The 20,873-nt window shown below is 35.3% G+C and overlaps 1 protein-coding gene across 6 annotated transcripts in view; it reads right to left on the bottom strand.

The window, feature by feature from the left end:
- Positions 1 to 934: 934 nt before the first annotated feature.
- The window catches only part of KANK4 (KN motif and ankyrin repeat domains 4), a 57,045-nt gene continuing 37,106 nt past the window's right edge, over positions 935 to 20,873 (bottom strand). For all 6 annotated transcript variants that reach the window (XM_039339056.1, XM_039339053.1, XM_039339057.1 and 3 more), the window contains exons 5-10: positions 17,318 to 17,536; positions 15,984 to 16,071; positions 12,742 to 12,961; positions 8,988 to 9,130; positions 5,957 to 6,157; positions 935 to 3,256 (exon numbers count right to left, since the gene is read on the bottom strand). In XM_039339056.1, coding sequence (XP_039194990.1) covers positions 3,155 to 3,256; positions 5,957 to 6,157; positions 8,988 to 9,130; positions 12,742 to 12,961; positions 15,984 to 16,071; positions 17,318 to 17,536 — 973 coding nt within the window. In that variant the 3' untranslated portion in view covers positions 935 to 3,154. The remainder of the gene's footprint in view (positions 3,257 to 5,956; positions 6,158 to 8,987; positions 9,131 to 12,741; positions 12,962 to 15,983; positions 16,072 to 17,317; positions 17,537 to 20,873) is intronic.

The raw sequence follows: 20,873 nt of genomic DNA on the forward strand, positions 1-20,873 counted from the left end.
CTGAGAAACTGCCTGCATAGTTTTAAGACTATGGAATGTGTTATGTCCCGAGCTCTTTTCGCCAAGGACTCAACAGAATGTATGTTTGAAAGTTATTGTGTGAACTATCAAGGAAAGTCTGTCTCATATTCACTGCAATGGTTTCAAGAAGCCCTTGACTTACAACCACAGCCCAGTCCAAAATTTATTAAGCTGAGGGAGTGTTGTCCCATTTAATGACCCTTTTTGCTACAGCTGCTAAGTGAATCACTGGGGTTGTTAAGTTAGTAACACAGCTATAAAGTGAATCTAGCTTCCCCGTTGTCTTGGCTTGTCAAAAAGCCACACAAGGTAAATCACCTGACTCTGGAATATTGCAACCATCATAAATATGAGCCAGTTGCTAAGCCTCCAGATGTGACCATGGAGACATTGCAATGGTCGTAAGTGTGCAAACCAATCATAAGTCAGTTTTTTCAGTGCCGTTGTAACTTTGAACAGTCACTAAACAAAGGGTTGTAAGTCAAGGACTGCCTGTACATTTTAGCTACTCTCTGGGTGGGCTACTCAGTAAATGGAATCAGGTAGCAGCTAAATGATCACATCACCTTTCATTTCCCCAAATTTGGGATTTCCAAGAGTTTTGCTTAGTGAAACCAAGGAGCAGATGTTTGCCCGAAAACACCTTTCACATGAAGCCATAATGAGAAAGACTACAAAACCCAATGATGAAAATACCCCAAACAATAATCATCCTTGCAAGGAAGTTTAAATTAATTTGCTCTTTGTGCTTCACTTACCCAAAAATAAATCCCAAAAGAAAAAGCAGTACTTGTATCGAAGTACCATTCTCAAGCCTCCAGAGAAAAATATAGTTCATTTTGCGTGGCTGATCAGATACAAATGACATGATATAAAAGTGCTGCGTATGTAATCATTCCAAACAGACAGAGAACAAAGTCGTTGTGCTTTTTAATATATAAGAAATAATGTGTGCATTTGGATTGAATACATTCATTTTTCTAAATACAAAATAGGCAGGCTATTGCTATTCATCAAACTTACATTTTTGTTACAAGCTAAGCTCAATTAGATTTAAATGAACCCATGCATTTCTTTTTAATGTCAAAACTAGAGTTTGTACACAACTTCACTTCTGTTTCTTCATATTTATTTTTTAATATTCATCCCCTCATTTGAGAAGAAGCATTTAGTCTCATTTTGATTAAATCATTTGGAATCATTGACCTGGTGATCTGCTAGGGTTTAATAGTAGATTCTAATCTACCTTTTTCTGGGCCCTTTCTGATATACTGAGTTTTGAATACTTGTTCTTACAGCCATATATATCAAGTCAATTGGATTAATATGTAAAGGATATCTTAATCTATATTTACTGCGTGCTGAGAAAGAACTGATCACTGGTACCTACCAAATAATACTAATAAATAGCACAACTTAACTGAATTTTGCTTTGAAACAGCTGGTTAAAAAAATAGCATGCATTATCTATTTTATAAGTATTGCTTTACTACTGTGCTTATAGCTAAATTGGAAACATCATCTTCCATAGGAGCAAAGTACTAGACATTCATTTTAAAAGAAGAATCACTATTCTCAGCTAATTCAATAAATTGATTTTTCTGGGACTGTAGGAACTCACTATGAGGGTCTACATTTTAATTCCATATCTTCTTATTTATCTGCCTCGTTGTGCTTAGCTTTGCAGTGGATAATGTGAAATTTGATCTGTTTTTTGTTACCCTTCCCAGAAATCATTAGCTATTAGCATGGGCAGAAAAGCATAGCATGAAAACATAGCATTCCTAAAAATAAAATTCCTAATTTTAGGAATGCTATGCTATCATAATATGCTTTTCTGCCCATGCTAGTGATTAATGGTTTCTGGTAAGGGTGGCAAAAACAGATCAAAATGTCACATTATCCTCTGTAAAGCTAGGTATACGGAATATGGAAGACAAGGAAGGGCTAGCTCTCACCACTAGATCCAGAGTACTATTTTCACAATAGTTTTCTTGTGAGACCAGCTCCACTTTCTAAATGTGTACAAAATGGGAACATTATACAAGCTTTTTAAAGGATAGTGTCTTTTCACATCTAGGTCGGTGGTTACCAACCTTTCCAGCTTTGTGGACTGGCAGTGGTAGTGACAGCAGTCGGGGGCAGGGATGATACCACACAAGCGGCGGGTGAGCTCACATGCGCCGCTCACACAAATGGAGTTTCGTGTGTACATGCGCTCACCCACCCTTGTACGGCCCAGTTCCAAACAAGGCCACTGCTCGGGATTTGGGGACCCCTGATCTAGGAGATTTTCGGGGATAACACTTTCAATGCAATTTATACTAATAAAGATCCTCTGGTCAGCACTGGGATCACGACCAGACTATATCCTTAAGTAGTCCCTTCTCTAGTGAAAACAAGATATGGCACTTAACTGATTCACTTCCACAACAATGAATTGATTTCTGGAATTAAATAAACTTTGGTAGCCTCAAGCTGAAGCCAATAAGAGAATCAAGAGGAGTGACCTTGCAGAAGACTATAATCAGCTTATCTGCTTTACTAGATCATGGTACCCTGATAATTCATATAAGCTGATCTAGGATCAGATTATCCAAATAAACTGTCAAAATAGACTAATATCTTACCAATATCTTCACTGAATAGCTTTGGTGTGTTCATAAAATTTTTGGAAGCACTTTATCCTTATAAACAGGTTATCCTTATAAACATCATTCCAGGCAACTGAAGTCATATATCCAGAGTCAACAAATAATTAGTGCTTTTCACAGGTAACTTCTTAATGTTTTTCACATTTGAAAAATGAAAAAATAGACTGACATTTCCCCCTGAAGAAGGCAACAATTTGGGAGGGGGGAATAATTATTAATACAAAGGCAATGCAATAATCTAATTCTCATTTGTTTCAGTGGTCACAGGTTAGGAGTAAAAAAGCAGCTTAGAAGAGAGATTCATTTATGAGGAATGTATGCAAATAAATTGCCATAATTCCTTTTTTTTATGTAAGTAGATACATCGGTAGTTATCAGCTAAATCATTGGCATATAAAGTGGTTACAGAGTTGGCTAATACAATACGTCTTTTGTTGTGAATTTCTCATTCAATCAAATACAGTTTTTTCCATTTCCTTTTATGTATTCAGAGATTGAGTATGATGTATGTGGATCCGTAGGAACTCTACAATTTCCATGTGGGCAGATTTCAAAGCCAGGGACAAAGCAGAATTGCCAGCCTACATAATGAAAAACAAAAAAAAAAGGAGATTATTGTGCCAGCTCTCCTAAGCTCTTTACTTTTCCCAGATAGCAGACATACCCATATTTAAAGCTGCATATTTATGATGTGAACCATATAAATAAAGAATAGCGTACTTGTTTTTACTATATATTAGTCAAGCCCATTAGGACTTCTATGGGAGAATAGTCACCTATCTATCAACTATCTGTGGAGTCCTTGATGCTCTCTGAGCTTGGTTATCTTCTTGCAGACATTTCATTACTAAACTAGGTAACATCATCAGTGCTCACTGATGATATTACCTAGTTTGGTAACGAAATGCCTGTTAGAAAGCAATCAAGCTCAGAGATCACCAAGGACCCCATAATTCAATCCGGAGCTACAAATATTCTCTTCTATTGGTATCATTTCTTTCTCTTTCTCTCTCATGATCCTCTTTATCTGTTCTGGATCTTTGGTAGCAGGTATGAATTTATATTTTAAATTAGGCATCTGAAGTACAGGTAGTCCTCAACGTATGACCACAATTGAGCCCAAAATTTATGTTGCTAAGTGAGAAATTTATTAAGTGAGTTTTGCCCCATTTTATGACTTTTCTTGTCACACTGGTTAAATCAATCACTGCAGTTCCTAAATTAGTAACACTGTTGTTAAGTGAGTCTGGCTTTCCCATTGACTTTGCTTGTCAGAAGGTCACAAAAGGTGATCCCACAATTCTGAGACACTGCAGTTGTCATAAATATGAACCAGTTGTTAAGCATCTGAATGTAAACCCCATGACCATGGAGATGCTGCAACAGTCATAATTGTGAAAAAAGGTCATAAGTCACTTTTTTCAGTGCCGTTGTAATTTCAAATGGTCATTAAATGAACTGTTGTAAGTTGAGGACTCTCTGGACACACATTCATTCATAGAGTGGCAGCCCACCATTGGCTAGTTAAATCAAATTTTTACTGTGAATAAAACAAAGAGTTTGTTAACATAATGCTTGACAACATGGAAGCCAGTATGGTCCAATAATAAAATGTTAGATAAATACTTTGATTTCTTTTGATTTTACAGAACCATATCTCTCTTAACAAAATCAGTCCTCTGTAGAGTGGACCACTAATTAATGGAACAGCTCCTTTATCTCAATAACACTGACTGGATGTAGAATAAACATGAGCTATTTGTGAAGAAGGATGCTGATGGTTTCCAGCTGCCTCAGTGCTTATGAAATTACAGGCACATTATAAATCATGGCCTTGCCTTAGACCTAGTTTGCATATTGTGCTTCCAAACCAAGCACTTTTGCAATGAGTCCAAACTTGATAAGACTCATCTGTACCTAATTATAGCCTTTTCTTCAACTTCCATCAGAAAAGTAAACAAAAGTTTTTCCCAATGTAAATCAAACTATGAACAAAAGATAAGCTGGGGTGTATTTAGTCTAACTGAATTATTTTCCTGAATAGAAACTAGTCTCACACCCAGAAAACTCAGGATCAGTTTTATGGAGGTTATTTAATAAGTTCTGATTAATACATTTTAAAGAATCTAGACTGACATTCCACCAATAGCTAGGTAAACCAATTTTTTGCTGTGAGTAAAATGAAGAGTTACTCAACATAATGTATGAGAACATGGAAGCCAGCAAGGTCCAATAGTAAAAGGTTAGATAAATCTTTCGATTCATTTCTATGTTTAATTATATGAATAATTATTCACAAAGCTTTTCATTGTATTTGCTAAGTGTTCTATATACATCATCTATACTGTCATTTTAAAGATTCTTAAATTTGGTTCAGACTGCAAAGGAAATTAGCAAGAGTATTACTTTGCTCTACCAGTAGGGAACCAGCCATGAAGAATTTTAGTTTGTAATATGTATTTCAAACAAAGCATGTATCTACATACTCAATCTTGTTATATCATGAATTTTTAATCTATAGATACTATAAAAATTGTTTGCTGCCATGCCTGTTTTACTCCATGATGCTGCCATTACACCATGTGATTTAAATTACTGGTGCACATATAATTATGGTGTTTATGGGTATTATATCCACACAAACTCATGCTAATCTGTGACTGAGTAAAATAATTACTTGTAAGAACTATACCCTTTACAAAGTACTCCCTTTTAAAGGATCTATCAGTCAAATCAAGAGCAGATTTATCTGAATAATATAGATTTCTATAAGAATGTCTGCATTCTGAAGGGGAAAAAAACCATCCATAACTCTTAAACTGAAACTTGCTGGGGTTAATATCTGGCAAGCTTATTTTTCAATATGGCTGAAATTGAAGGATCTTTTTAATTTTAGTTTTATAATTGACACAAAAAGAAGCAAGCAAACAGCTTTAAAAAGCACACAGTATAATATTGTGAAAATATAGCAATATCTGTTCTCTGTAAAAAAAATTGTAAATATTAACAGATTGCCAATAATGCCATGTTTAGAATGCTTGTTAAAACTCAGATAATCTTAAGCCAAAACGACCTCCATGCCAGATCCTTTAAAATAACCACACTTTTATTAAATCAAAAGTATGAAATGTTTTTTGCCTGCCTAACAAATTTCATCCAACTGGGCACCCCTTCAAAGAGCTGTCATTATGGAAACAGTCCTAGTCCAAATAATTTTGTAAGTGAGAACTCATACGGAACACGTAGCCCAAAATATGTGGGAAAAATCTTATTTTTCTCACCTTGTCCACTAATGTAGGATCGCAGCCTGAATGAGATAAAAGAAGTTTCACCATCTCCAAATTACCATGTTGAGAAGCCACCATTAATGGTGATAGGCCATCTTCATCCTGAAGATTTATCTCGGCATTGCATGACAGCAATGCTTTCACCATATCTTCTCTATCATGGCTCACTCCCAAAATTAAGGCTGTCTGTCCACCCTAGAAAATACCATTAAAGAGGGTTACATACCATGTACTCAATTTTACTATACCATACTCATTCACTTTAACCTCACTGGTAAAATACCAATCTGCAAGCAGTCCATTAGAATATATTATATATATCAGTGGCGGCGAACCTATTGCACACGTGCCAGAGGCGGCACTCGGAGCCCTCTCTTTGGGCACACATGCCATTGCCCAGCCTTGTCTCCCCCCATGCCCCCCTCCTCACCAGCAGCCCCCCTGGAGGAGAGTTGCCCGAGCATGGCCCATGTGGAGCGGCGCAGCCAAGGACATGGCAGCTAGGCAGCATAGACAAGACTCTGCCCTCACGCCCCATCGTGCACAGTTCATGCTGCGGGGTTCGGGCAGAGGGTGTGGCTGCCATGGTGCTGCTGGGCTGCCTGGGCGATCTGCGGCGGGCCCTGGAGGCAGCGAGTGGCCCTGTGGGCAGGCAGGGGGGGCGGAGCAGAGGGTGGAATGGGGGCGAGGTCAATTTTTGGGCACTCAGTCTCTAAAAGGTTCGCCATCACTGATATATATATATATATATTACATTATAATCTTCTCTCCCTTTCCATTATTCATCTTACGCTAGTCATCTGATGTCTTATTCCTCTGCATCTTCATTTTGCCTTTTTCTTTCCATATGTAGTTTTATTTTTTATTTTTAAAAGACTTTAATCTAAAGTTTGTTTGCATTAGGAAAGTGTGTAATGATTCGTGAATCTGCGCACTGTTTTGCATTTTTTCATTTGGCATAGATAAGTAGACTTATTTTTTCCAATTTTCAAGTTACTCCAGGTTATATTTTCTTGCTCTATACTTGGCATTTTTGCCATTTGTCACTTTAGAGGCCTCAACACCTGCAGTTAGCATTTCATCTATACCTTGCACATCCATTGTTTTTATTTACAAATAATTTATCGCCTATCATATTTAAATTCCAACAATTTCAAGTGAAATTGTTCCTGAATAAATTCCCAGACTATAAATGTATTTATCATTCCACAATCCTGTGTGTAAATTATTTTGATACAGCTTTTCTATTTTCCTTCAACCACATTTACTTTCTGTAAATTTTACAGTACTTCGGCAGTAAATGTCCATGTAATTCCTCTTAAAATTCTTCTTAAAAATGCCTCTTCTTTTTTTGTCTTGTTATTGTTAACATTTTTTACTTAGATTTCTTTTTTGGTCTTTTCTTACTTGATGCTGAACATTTATGTTCAATTATCATATATTCTTGCTGCAGAAACTATTCATTCCCCATTTTTTTCCTAAATGTGATAGCTTGTTATGAAACCATTTGCATATTTTCTTTTTTCAAATCTTTGTTTGGGTTTTTTTTTCCTATTTTTGTTTTCACAGTGCCTACCTCTTCCCATAGTGCCTAGGTTCTCTTTTGCATAACCTATGTGCGGAATGGGACGATTCAACACCCACTAGCTTGGCGCAGCCAACTGGGGGCATCCTGCTTGCCACCATCAAGTCCCTTCTGCCAACTTGGTGCCACCATTTCTTTGCAGGACATGTCAACACAGGAAAGTCACTGCAGGTTTAACTCGCTGCAGGCACCAGATGGGAAGCCATGCGAGTGACTGGATGAGCAAGTGAGAAGGCTGTCAGAGAGGGCAGTGATAGGGGGGCGCAGGCAGGAGGGCAAGCGAGAGACCTGTCAGAGGGTGCTGGCAGCACCGAGCTAGCATCAAGTTTTCATAGACCCACTTATGTTTATCAATGGGTCCTTATATTGATCTTATATGTACGATATATAATGTATAATATATTATGTAACATATATAATATATATGCTAGATTTATTATCTATTTATATATCATTTATAATGATATAATGTAATATATATTACATATAATATATATATTACAATACAGAATATACAATTTTATACGATTATATGGTCTCCAAATGAAATCTTGATAGCATAGCTAATCTCTTTAATTTTCAAAGAGATTTCAGACCACAGTTATGTAGGTATAACCTGTATACCCGTATATTTGTGATCTGTTTCACAATCTGTACCTATAAAAACTCTTAGTAGATTGTACCTCCATCTTCTGATTTTTTTTATTACTATTATTATGGAGTCAGTTTTATTTATGTTGATGTTAATCCATCTGTTAATGTCTAGGACTGGAAATAGAATGTGTGTTTACATGGTTTAAAGCACATATTGAACCAAAAGCATCTCCACAAAACCTTTCTGCAGCATTATGGCATTTACCCAATGTAAACCTTGATGTAATTCCAAGTTCCTCAATTTCTTAATTCTAATTACCTATGAGTAACTCTGTAGAAGTTGCATTCAGCAAGTTTTGCAATTAGCAAAATGGACCAGATCCAATCCACCTAGGACTACTTATTCCTAAAATAACTAATTTAGTCTACTTCACTTCTATTTTAACAATTTAAAGTCTTCCTTGATTCCTGCTCTTCACATTTTATGTTCCAATCAAAGGAACTCTTTAGTACTGACCTCTCAGTGATTAGATTCCTTGTGATGAAATTGTCTCCAGATCTACTCATGAAAGTTTAATGCTGTTTTCTTTTAACTAGAGAAGGATGTTCTGATCTGATGAGTTTCATCATTTAACACCAAAACATTTCTAAATACTGTAACGATGTTCAGTTTTCTTAGCTGCTGTATAAAAAAGTGTTTGTTCTTGTTTTTTTCCTGGTTTTATTTTGGAGTTCTTTGTCCTAGATGATACGTGCATATCATGATTTAATAATACACAAATAATGAAACATTATTGGACAACATCATCAAAGTAGCCCTTGGAGTTAACAAAAAATTAAATATACCTGGCTAGCCCTTATATTGACATTGCCTTCTTGCAAGAGCTTCTTGACTACTTCCATTTCTTCCTCGGTCTCTGCTGATGCTAGTGGAGTGATCATTACTGCTGTATACCCAGCTTTATTTTGATAATCCACATCACAAACACCTGAAGAACAAAACAAAAATTTAGATATCAGTAATCAGAGAAGAAGACTTTCCTAAATTGATTTATTTATAGTGTCAAAACCTGATCCTGCCTACCTAGTTTGAACTCCTTCTCCTCTACTGAGCTGCTCTTCCACTGGGTAACTCTGTTAGTAGAGAGGAAGAGATTTTACCTCAGCTGAATGACCATTGTACCTACAAGAAGCTCCATGATGTTACTGACAGCAAGGTTTCCACAAACAAGAATCAACAGCAAGAACAGCACAAGTAGAAATAGGAAGTCTACATTCTTCTAAGGAGCTCCCACACGTTGTGGGGGAGATGCTTAATTAAATTAGCAGCCAAAGCAATTGGGGATAGATGCAACAAAGTATCTTTCACTAGATGCATAACGACAGTGAAACCCCCAAGTTCACAAAATGGTCACAAGGCTTACAAAAGCAATGCATTAACATGCAGGAATCTTAGATATTTAGGATATCTAATAACTACAACATGGGATGACCTTGCTGTGGGCTAACCCAGAACCTCTACATTCTGATCTTCTAAGGAGACTCCACATGTCTTAGCCCCTTCTAACAAAAACAATGTCTGTTATTGTACCCATATATTGATGCCCTTCACACCACAGAAAAGACCACAATCTGTTTTTTGTTATCTGCCTCCTTCCTTCAAGGTCAACAGGTAGCTTCAGTTCTGCCTAATACACATTTCAGTATCATGTATGTAAGGAGAATAATCTTTGTCCTCAGCCTCTACATCTATAGAGACAAGAGCTGATAGATTATGGTCTCTCACTTCTATTGTACCGAATGAGAGAGAGAATTATATATATATATAAAAAAAACCTTTCAGTCTTGGCCAGCATTGGCAGCAGGACCTTTAGTTGCTATGTGATTTGTTTGGCTCCACTCCTCTCTGACCTCAGTTTAGGATGCATTCTTCACTATAATATTTACTATAAATCTATTTCCTCATTACACAAACCAGGAAGATGTACAGATAATTGCATTAACCAAGAAACCCTTTCTGTTACTTCCACTTTAGGATAGTTAATTTACAAGATAGATTTTATAAAGAATATTCATATGTTTATGGATTATCAGTCAAGCAGGTCAATGTTGTCCCAAAGGTGTTTTTTCAAGAGGTAGCTGGATTTTCAAGGAACTGAAGAAGTTTCTTGGATGAGAAGTGAAATGTCTTCAAGGAAAAACAAAGAAAGTCCAGTTGCTTCTTGAAAAAGCATCTTTGGGACAATACTCACATGTTTTTTTCAGACCATGGGAAAATCATAATGGAAACTTCTCAAAATGTTGTTGTATTCCCTCCCTTCATCAACTTTACTCCTTTGGCTTTATTTAGAATCTACCTCCAACAAACACAGAAGCATAAAAAGGCATCTTAAATGAATAGCATAATGAGGAATTTTTGATTCATTTCGTCTCATCCCAGGAAGGGTAATTCTTGATTACTAGTCAGGATTTTTGAACACATTTGTAAAGTATTTTCAGAATATTTTTGTTGATATATAAGATCTTGATATGTTACCTTTTTGCAAACATAAATAGGCCCCTAAGTAATAGTGACACTTTTTATCTTTGGTCAGCAGAGGTCAGTACTATGCAAAATTATCTAGACAATTAATGCCAACTTGAACATCACCCAAGAAAATATGCTGAGATAATAAACAGAATTACAATTTCATTCAAAATATGTTTCCATACAGTTGGATTCTGGGCAAAAAAAAAAATAGGAAGGAATAGGGAAAGTAAGAGTTACCTTCATTAGACAAATACGGATTAGAGCCAGATTTAGCCCATCAGAACCAACTCACCAAAATCTTTTAGGATGTAAACTAGATTTTATCCATCATGTCTGATTGAATGTCTACATTTTCCATTTATTTCCTGTACTCCTATCAGATACTGATTGCCCTAACCATCATCCATGCAATCCATCCAACCATCCTTTTTTTTTCTGCTAAACTTTCAAATAACCATAGTTTTGGGAGTAGAATTCCTCAAAGAAAGAGGCAAAGTAAAAGAACAAAAGAACAGACTATAGTGAGTAAAGAGTAAAGAGTAAAGAAAAAGGTAGTTCAGGAGCAGAATGCGTGCTTTTTAAAGAAATTATCCCAAGAAGCAAAGTTGATAAAGACATTTGCTTGCAATCAGTTAGAGAAGAGAAATACAGGGTGTCCTTTAAGCACTGAATCATTACTAGAACTTTAGATCATTCTTCCTTTTTTTCATAAAGACTTGAAACAATTTAGTATTTAAAGTCCATGTGTAGCTCTGAACATAATTGCCCAAGGGCAGTCTGCTGGCAGAACAAAACAGCCTTGTTTGAATCTTCTGGAGCTGTTAGGAAGTTTTAGCGTAACAATTGATTTACAGACACTTATGATAATATGCCACTTTTCTAACATTTTATAGATTGTCATGCCAACTCAATAGTAAAAAAGCTTCTTTCTTCTCAGTAGAAAATGAATTCATGTTTATTGGATGAGGATTTCACATGACTTTTCTATTTGATCTAACAATCACTTCTCTTATAATCTTAAAAGCTTACAAGTAACAATTCCTAATTATGAAATATTAGTTCAATTCTTGACATAGAATATGTACTTTTGCTGCATGCATTCCTATGGTCAATGTACCAAATGCCATAAAATATTTAAAAAGTTTCATTCATCTTCAGATGGTAAACATAAATAGGGAATATGATTGATGCTTAAAGTATGAAACAATTTTCAACAAAATTAGATTGTGGAGGTTCCATTATATGTCTGCTTTGTCAAGTCTACTGATTCTTAGGAATACAAAAAGGGAAGACTCTCTGATTATTTATTTGTTTTGTTAGGCTGCTCAACTCACAAAAAGATTCTAGCATAAGTCAAGAAGGCCTAAAATTAAAACCTGAAGTTAAAACCTAAAGCTAAAACCTAAAAAATAATGATAGTTATATAAGTATATTAGAAATCCACACACTTGAATAATACTTACATTATATAGGTATATATATATAAAATTGAAACTCTTAAGTGTTATAACAATATATTAGACTACACTTTATTTTTTTCTCTTGATTTTTAAACTTTTTAAAGTACTTTTTAATGCATTGTTGGGTGAATATTTGTATTTTAATTATAACTTTTTTTGGATTTTGTTCTTTTTCCTTTTCCTTCTCTATTACTACTAAAGAAAATTTTAAAAAACTAATTTTAAAGACTGAACACCTAAAGCCTAAGGATAGAATATAGTAATAAATGAGACTGGAATGACAGACAACAGAAATAGATAAATAGCCTTTGATTTCTTCCATGTACAGTATACCATGTAGGAAAACAAACTTAGTAGAACATCCACCAAAATGATGACCAAAATGTGTCACAAAATTGTGATGCAATACATGCAGGTCCAACATTGGGAAATAAATATGAAAGACAGGGGAGGGGTTGAGAGAACATTTGGTCATTTTTCATCATGGCATTTTGTACCAGGCATCTATGACACTGGATTTGGCAGTATAAAATGGAATGGAAAAGGCCAATTCTGTGGGACTTTTCAAAGCCCAGCCAATGGAAACAAAGCTTAAATCAAGGATTCTTACCTGTCTCTAAAAGAAGCTTCACAATCCAAAAGTTAGAATGCGAAACACTGTAATGTAGGGCTGTGTTGCCATTTCCATCGGCTAAATTGACAATGACACTCTGTAGGTGGGGATGAACCGCCTCAATCTCCTGGAGGTAAGCTGCAACAATTTCAGGAGAAGACGATTTCCTGCTCGAGATCCGGAACCACTCCTGACAGACAGTGCTCAATACATGCCTCTAAAAAAGATCAGGATCTGATTTAGATTAACAGTGTTTGTAAACTATCCAACCATGTTTGTATTATTATTTTTTTGACTCCCAACCCAAACCACAAGAATCTCACTTTGACCTCTTGGGAATAGATGGGTTTTTATTTATTATGGGAAAATCTACAGCTTTATTTAAAAGCTATGAATAATATTGTATCTGAAATATAGTTGTATTGCTTGCAACTTTCTACTAGAAAGTTCCTTTCATTAAATTCTGAGGGGAATATATTCAAGAGTTGTCCCTTCAATTTATCATATAGTCAGAGTATATATTTAAGAAACTATTTCTCTATTTCAGGTTCATTAATTTTAAGTGTTTTTATATTCCACCCAGGGTCTCTCCAATAGTGAGATGGGAAGTATATAAATATAATAAATAAATAAATAAATAAACCATGCACATCTAGCTAATCTATGGAATGCTCTATTGTGGAAATTAAATTATTGGGAGGATTTCTCTTTTTCCCCCAAAATTTTTAGATTTTCTGGAGAGTTCTTTACACTCTCTGTTCATTTGACACCCACCTAATTCTTCTAAATGGATAATTTTCCACACTTTTTGGTGTTTTTGTTCTCTGATATAGCCCCTAAGATTATTGGATGAAGAAGAGTAAGGGTTCATAGTGTAATTATGTTTAGCTACATTGCTTGAATTGATGATTAATTTATGACACCTCTATCTTCAGTATTTTACCTAGCTGGATTTTTTAAAACTAATCTATCAGATAAGTAAACCATAATATTTGAGAGTCAATGATGTTGGTATTAAGATGCTAGATCAGAAACGAGACCAGGAATTCTAGTTATCTAGTTAGACATGTAAGTTAATTGGATGATTTTAAGCCAATCACTCTCTCTCAGCCCACCCTTCAACATAGAGCTGTGGTTATGGGGAAAACAGTAGGATTTAGGTGATTTTGAATTGTATTAAATAAAGGTAGGATATAAACCTAATTAATAAATAATTTAAAAACCAGTTATATCAAAAGTTGTTGGCCTTCCTGCACTTTCTTCCTAATGCAGAAGATAACCAGAAGATAACTATTTCCTAAGATACTGACTTCATGTTACAAATAATACTATTTATTTCTGAAATGCATACATTGGCTTAATCCATTCAGATTTTAGGCAGTATCTATGTGTATATATTAAACATTTCAGTTATTACAGTTAACTGGCAATTACTTCTGTTTGCACTTTGTTCAGAAGATAGACTTATTCTGGTGTCGGATTTATTATATTTAATTAAAAACAATTAATAAGCAATACTATTAAGAAACAACTTTTGCATCCTATAACTTTTGGGATAATTTGGGACAAACAAGATGTCATAATAAAGTTTCTACAAATGGATTACAATGACAGTTTGTTTTTGTCTTACTATTATTATTCTTCCTGTTAACTTCTTTGTCACTAACGTAACATATAGAATGCAGCTCAACAATTTGGGCATAGATTTAGTAGTATAAAAATTTTGGGAGGGCCTGTTCTGTAAGGGGTGGGAACTAATTTTGTAATAATATTAATCAGTACTCAACTAGATGGGATAATATGTATATGTATATGTACTAGATGGGATAATATGTATATGTATATACAAAGAGTGTCGATTCCTGGGTATACATTTTACTTCCTGGTGGTCGTCTTTTATCTTATATACTTTTATCAAGTATATATATATATATATATATATATATATATGTAGGTCTTTGGTTGTTCGGGTTTTCTCCCACGTAAAATTGGAAGTGTCTTGGCGACGTTTCGACGAAGTCCCATTCGTCATCTTCAGGCTGGTGCTTTCAGCTTCGTGCCTCGAGCAGCTGCTCGAGGCACGAAGCTGAAAGCACCAGCCTGAAGATGACGAATGGGACTTCGTCGAAACGTCGCCAAGACACTTCCAATTTTACGTGGGAGAAAACCCGAACAACCAAAGACCTACATACAAATACCCGCGAAAACCTCAGAAAACACACACATATATATATATATATATATATATATATATATATATATATATATATATATATATATATATATACTTGAAAGATAAAAGACGACCACCAGGAAGTAAAATATATACCCAGGAATCGACACTCTTCGATTTTTAGTTTAATTTTGAATACATACACACACACACACACACACGTATGTATGTATGTATGTATGTATGTATGTATGTATGTATATCTTTTTTTCCCCTTGATGCACTTTTTAAAAATATTTTCATTGTTTTGTGTTTTGTGGGTTTTTTTCTCTTTTTTGCTCTTTGGGAATTTTTTTTTAGTTTTGTATTTTAATCTTGTCTTGAACAATATATATATATATAATGATTAAACATACATTGTCACATAATAAAAGATATAATGCAATGTAAATTTTAAAAGGCTCCATGTCCTGTGTTTTCCTATTGTGTTCATACCACAAATTTCAGCATTTCTGAAAATTTCAGGGCTCGTGCTAGCTAAAAATTCTGTGGCATGCAGCTTAACTTTTCCTGAAAGATACCAAGCACACACTATACACATAAGGAATTGTAGTCCAAATGTGGATCTTAGCAACACATTGTCCAATAAAGAAAAACAAAAGACATTGATCTTTTTTTTTTTTTTAATCCTTGTCTCATGTTGCAATCTCCTGCAGCCTCACTTTCTTTGTAGCTAAAAAAAGATTGGGGGTCAACATGTTCTAATGTGAGATTTGCAATGCATTGTCTTTTTTTTTTTTTTAACAAAAGAACTTTATTGTTGTCCCTCACAAGGATGACAGGGAGTTCATATATTTATGAATGTATATTTGCACTTACACTTAACTTAGTCATTAAATTCTACCCAAAAATGCAATGTGGTTTTTGAGAAGAGGAAGTTCAAAATTCCTATGACTATTTACACTTAGTGCTCCTATATAAAATTAAACGTAAATTATATGATTTTAAAGAAAGATTTAAAAAAACCCACATGATTAAAATGCAAGTGAAAAAAAAATAGGAGTACCAGGAATTTTTCCTTTGTGGTCCTTATTTCTGACATGTTTTTGCTTAAGATCTGGCACCCTTTGAGAAAATCTCCGGAAGGTCTAAATCTGAAAATGAAAAACATAATTATCTGTGTTTACCTAAGAAATACATATGGAATGGTGATTGGGAATTGGAAAAAATATATAGCTATGGTAATGGACAAGAGGAATTGTAACTTTTCCTTTTATTCCTTTACTACCAATGCTACTTTTATTATTAAGGCCTTTCTTTGTACACAAAAGTCTCCTAACTTATTGGAAAAGTTCAAAGCAGAAAGTCAAAATAGAAGTTAGGGTTACAGCAAGAATTTAAATTCTTCCCTACAATAAGTATGTTAACAATACTAACCACAATCCAATGGAGTGAAGCACGCTAGATTCGAATTGCATGATTTTCCTTAGATTATACAGTATTCATCATTTTTATACACACAACACCCTGCCTAGTTAGGAACAGAGCTCCAGTTTATCATGGGTTTCCTTGAGAGAAAGTTCTTTCACAAGAATTATATAACTGCTGGTAAGTTACTGCATACATGAAGATGGCATTGTCTACAGAATGGCTCAAGGCTTTGATGGAGCAGAGGTGGCCCACAGGCTAAGCATTAAATTCTCTCATCTGATTTTTTTTTTCTATTAGAGTGCAAAGTGTCTTTTTTTCTCTCAGCATCACTATTCCAAAGTTAATTCCACTAATTTAAACAGATGCTTATAAATTTATTGCTAGCTTTGTAATTAAATATAAGTACTTAAATATACATTCTACATGAAACCCAAGATCTGCTCAAACTATACAGGTAGTCCTCCACTTACAACCACAACTGAACCCTAAATTTCTGTTGCTAAGTGAAACAGTTGTTAAGTGAGTTTTGATACATTTTACTACCTTTTTTGCCAAAGTTGTTAAGTGAATTGAGGCAGTTGTTAAATTAGTAACACGGTTATTAATCGAATCTGGCTCCCCCATTGACTTTGCTTGTCAGAAGGTTGCAAAAGGTGAGCACATGACCCTGGGATGTTGCAACTGTCATAAATATGAAGTAGTTGCCATGCGGATGCTGCAACAGTTGTAAGTGCGAAAAATAGTCATAAGTCATATTTTTTCAGTGCAGTTGCAACTTTGAACAGTCACTAAATGAATGTTGATAAGTCAAGGACTACCTGTATCAATAAATATCATCCCTGTTGTAACTTTTCGTTATATGAACACACATATTATTTTTCTCACTATATATTTCACCTGCATATAATGTTATGAAACACAAATTGTTATGGACTGGTTGCTTATAGTTATATACGAAGCTGTAATTACCGCTCAGCTTTATCTTGCATTGTTGATTGTGTGGTTTCCTCTAGTTTTTCTGGATCACAGTCCTTCTTTGCACTTTGAGGAGTGGCAGATGTTGATTGTTCATCTTCTTCCCCCCAACTTTGCTCTTCATTCCCATGTTTTCTATTCATCTCATTATCTGAATCACCTTCAAAGGAGTTTTCTTCACAGCTAGAATCTTCACTGGACGTGGTTTCATAACTGAACATGGACACCAGGCATTATTTAGTTTCTCTTTTGACAAGCAAATTGAGTAGTCAGCCCCAAATGTCTAACTCTAAAATCCATTCTATGCAAGACATTGTGGATTTAGGATGCAAAGAAGTTGATACGTATGTTCTTCTTATTCTTGGTAAATTTTTATATTGCTTATAGTAATAAAATATATATCTGAAATTAGCATAACTTGGAACTCAGAGCTGACTTGAAAAATAATTTTTTATTGTAAACCAGCCAGAGTCACTTAAGCTGATATGGAGAGAGAGAGAGAAAGAGAGAGAGAGAGAGATTAGATAGATAGATAGATAGATAGATAGGTAGGTAGGTAGGTAGGTAGGTAGGTAGGTAGGTAGGTAGGTAGGTAGGTAGGTAGATAGATAGATAGATAGATAGATAGATAGATAGATAGATAGATAGATAGATAGATAGATAGATAGATAGATAGAGGTAGATGGATAGAAATAATCCTCTTGTAAGAATTATAGTAACTTTTTAACTAGAGCTTGTTCTGAATAGTTTGCAGTACTATTCATGCAGAAGTATTAGGTGGCTGAGTTTGTACGCTGCATTGTTTATTTATTCACAGTTGTTGAGTAAGTCACAATTGCCAGGATTCACACAAAACGCTAAGCCAATAAGTTTAAAAACCTCAGTGGCTGAGTTCATGCAACATACTAAACAAAAAGAAATCACATTATGACTTAGAGTAATGTGTACAGTCAAGTGTTTATTCAGCCTAAGTTGAATGGCACTTAATTACAAGGAAATGAGCATAAAAGTGAAGCTACAGACAGAATAAATTGATTCCCAGAAACACAGTCTTTCTATTGACTGCTAATGCCAAAAAAAGGGGGGGAGGCTGTTTTACCTGGAAATACACATGACAGACATCTGTCTCATTGTTATTTATTGCTGATGTCAAAGCAACACTGCTATTTTACCTTGAATTCACCCTGTTAATCTATGCATTCCTGACATTCCTTTTTACTGCTTCCATGTAACAGTAGATAGAAGAGGCGTTTGGTGCATATATTTGAATAATGCATAATTTTGCTTGGGGGGGGAAAATGAATATTCTAGGCCACAAAAAGGTCAACCAGATACATTCAGATAACTCAAAACAGGGAAGGGGGAAGTTTCCCAGTTGCTCTGTAACAGCCTGGCATTCAAGGCATGTTACATCTAGCAGTTAGCAATCAAGACAAGCAGCCACTGGTCGCCATTTGTGCATTTTTTTTAAAGCAAAACCACTTCTGTGTCAGAGCACTTTAAAGCCATTAGCCCTTGTATGACTAGTCTCTTTTTATTGATTATGTTCTTCAGTTCCTGGAACTGAATCAAGGGGATGGATGCAATGGATAGAAACTAATCAAGGACAGAAGCAACGTAGAACTAAGAAGAATTTTCCTGACAGTTAGAACAATTAATCAGTGGAACAGCTTGCCTCCAGAAATTGTGGGTGCTCCAACACTAGAAGTTTTTAAAAAGCGATTGGACAACTATTTGTCTGAAATAGTATAGCGTTTCCTGCCTGAGCAGAGGGTTGGACTAAAAGACCACCAAGGTCTCTTCAAACTCTGTTATTCTATTTTATTCTATTCCTGCATCAGTAAGTTACTTTTTAAAAATGGTTCTCTACAACAGGCTGTTCCTGAAAGTCTGCAAAACGTGATCAAAGTAAATGTAAGGGAAATGGTTCTGAATTTGCAAATGAATTGTTACTAGCAGAATTGTCTTGACGATACTTGTTTTAAATTGTAAGGAATTGCATTAAAAGGTTTTAGTGTGAGGAGAACCTTACAGTAAACCATGGAATTAGCTTGTATTTATTGCTTCATGAAGAAATCAAAGTTTGCTTGTACCTTCTTTTTGCATGTTTGATGATGCTATGACTAGAAAAATTCATATGACTGAAACTCGATATGGAGATAAATATAAAAATGAGAATAATGAAAGAAAAATTAAATTTCTCCCAATACCATAATTAATTGGTTGCTGTAGGGGACCTAAAACATCAATTTAGGTACAGAAGGAATCATAAAGTTATGACCAGTGATTAAGAGTACTGTGCGCTTTTAAATTTTTGAACCAAAAATTTTCATTCCCATCAGATCTGATGCGTAGGCTCATCTGAATTAGGTAACTAACTTACCTGAGTGTGAACTTAGGCAATAATTCTGTAGTTTACTAAATCATACCTGTGTTTGTAGACACCTAATTCTACTAAAATAATTTAAAACATTTCCACAAATATGACGAAAACGATATTTGTGATTTCCACGTATGAGCCCACTTGTTAATGAAGAAGTAATTTTAATTATTTAATGAGTGATATTAAATGAAACCAGATTGAGATTATTCTGCAAAGACTTTCCCCAAAACTTTAAAGAAATGCTATTGTGGTTCACACTAAACCATGCCTTAGCATTTAATGCCTTGGCACACATTCCTGGATTGCTCCAACCTTACCTCATTACTCTAGTACAGTGGTTCTCAACCTGTGGGTCAGGACCCCATTTGGGGTCGAATGACCATTTCACGGGGGTCGCCAAACCACGCTGTCCGCCATTTTTTTCCCTTTTCCCTAGCTGTCCTACTCCCTCTTATTGGTGGCCACACCCACTTGGGGGTCACCACAACATGGGGAACTATATTATGGGGTCACAGCATTAGAAAGGTTGAGAACCACTGCTCTAGTAAAAGCACAAGGAAGAGATTTGTATCAATAATTATATCCAGATTCAGGAAGAATTTGATTAGTATTTAGTAAACAGCCCAAGACATCAATTTCAAGATTGCTTTTTTGGTATATCAAGGCACAATAACTGTTTATTTCTTCCTAGCATTATGAAGGAGGAGGGGGGAGAATAGGATGACTCACTGCAGTCAGCTCATCCCTTTCAGTCAGCCGTGGGACAACTTGCCATGAGACAATTCCACACAGGATAACTGAATGCAATAAATGTTATCCACCATTGCTTCTTTGACATTATTTCCGTTGACAAAAATAGTGGCGGATAACATTTATCGCATTGAATTATCCTGCGTGGAACTGTCCCACGATGAGTTATCCCTTGGCAAGTTGGCCGTGGTGAGATGTCTATGGCAAGTTGTCCTAAATGTGGAGGAGGAGCAAGACCCAATCCAAAAAAACAAGCTATTATCTAGTGCAGAAATGGATCTGTTTTCTCTGCTCAAATGAAGTTGGGAATAATCTGCTAGAGGCAGGAACTCATGGCAAAGGAAGAGGGGCACAAACAGGAGTCAGCAATCTTTGGGATGGGGACAATACTGCATTAATATTTGAGGAAGTAAGACT

Source organism: Crotalus tigris, unplaced genomic scaffold (assembly GCF_016545835.1).
Source record: "Crotalus tigris isolate CLP2741 ecotype Arizona unplaced genomic scaffold, ASM1654583v1 scf7180000017729.2337069, whole genome shotgun sequence".
NCBI classification, from domain to species: Eukaryota; Metazoa; Chordata; class Lepidosauria; order Squamata; family Viperidae; genus Crotalus; species Crotalus tigris.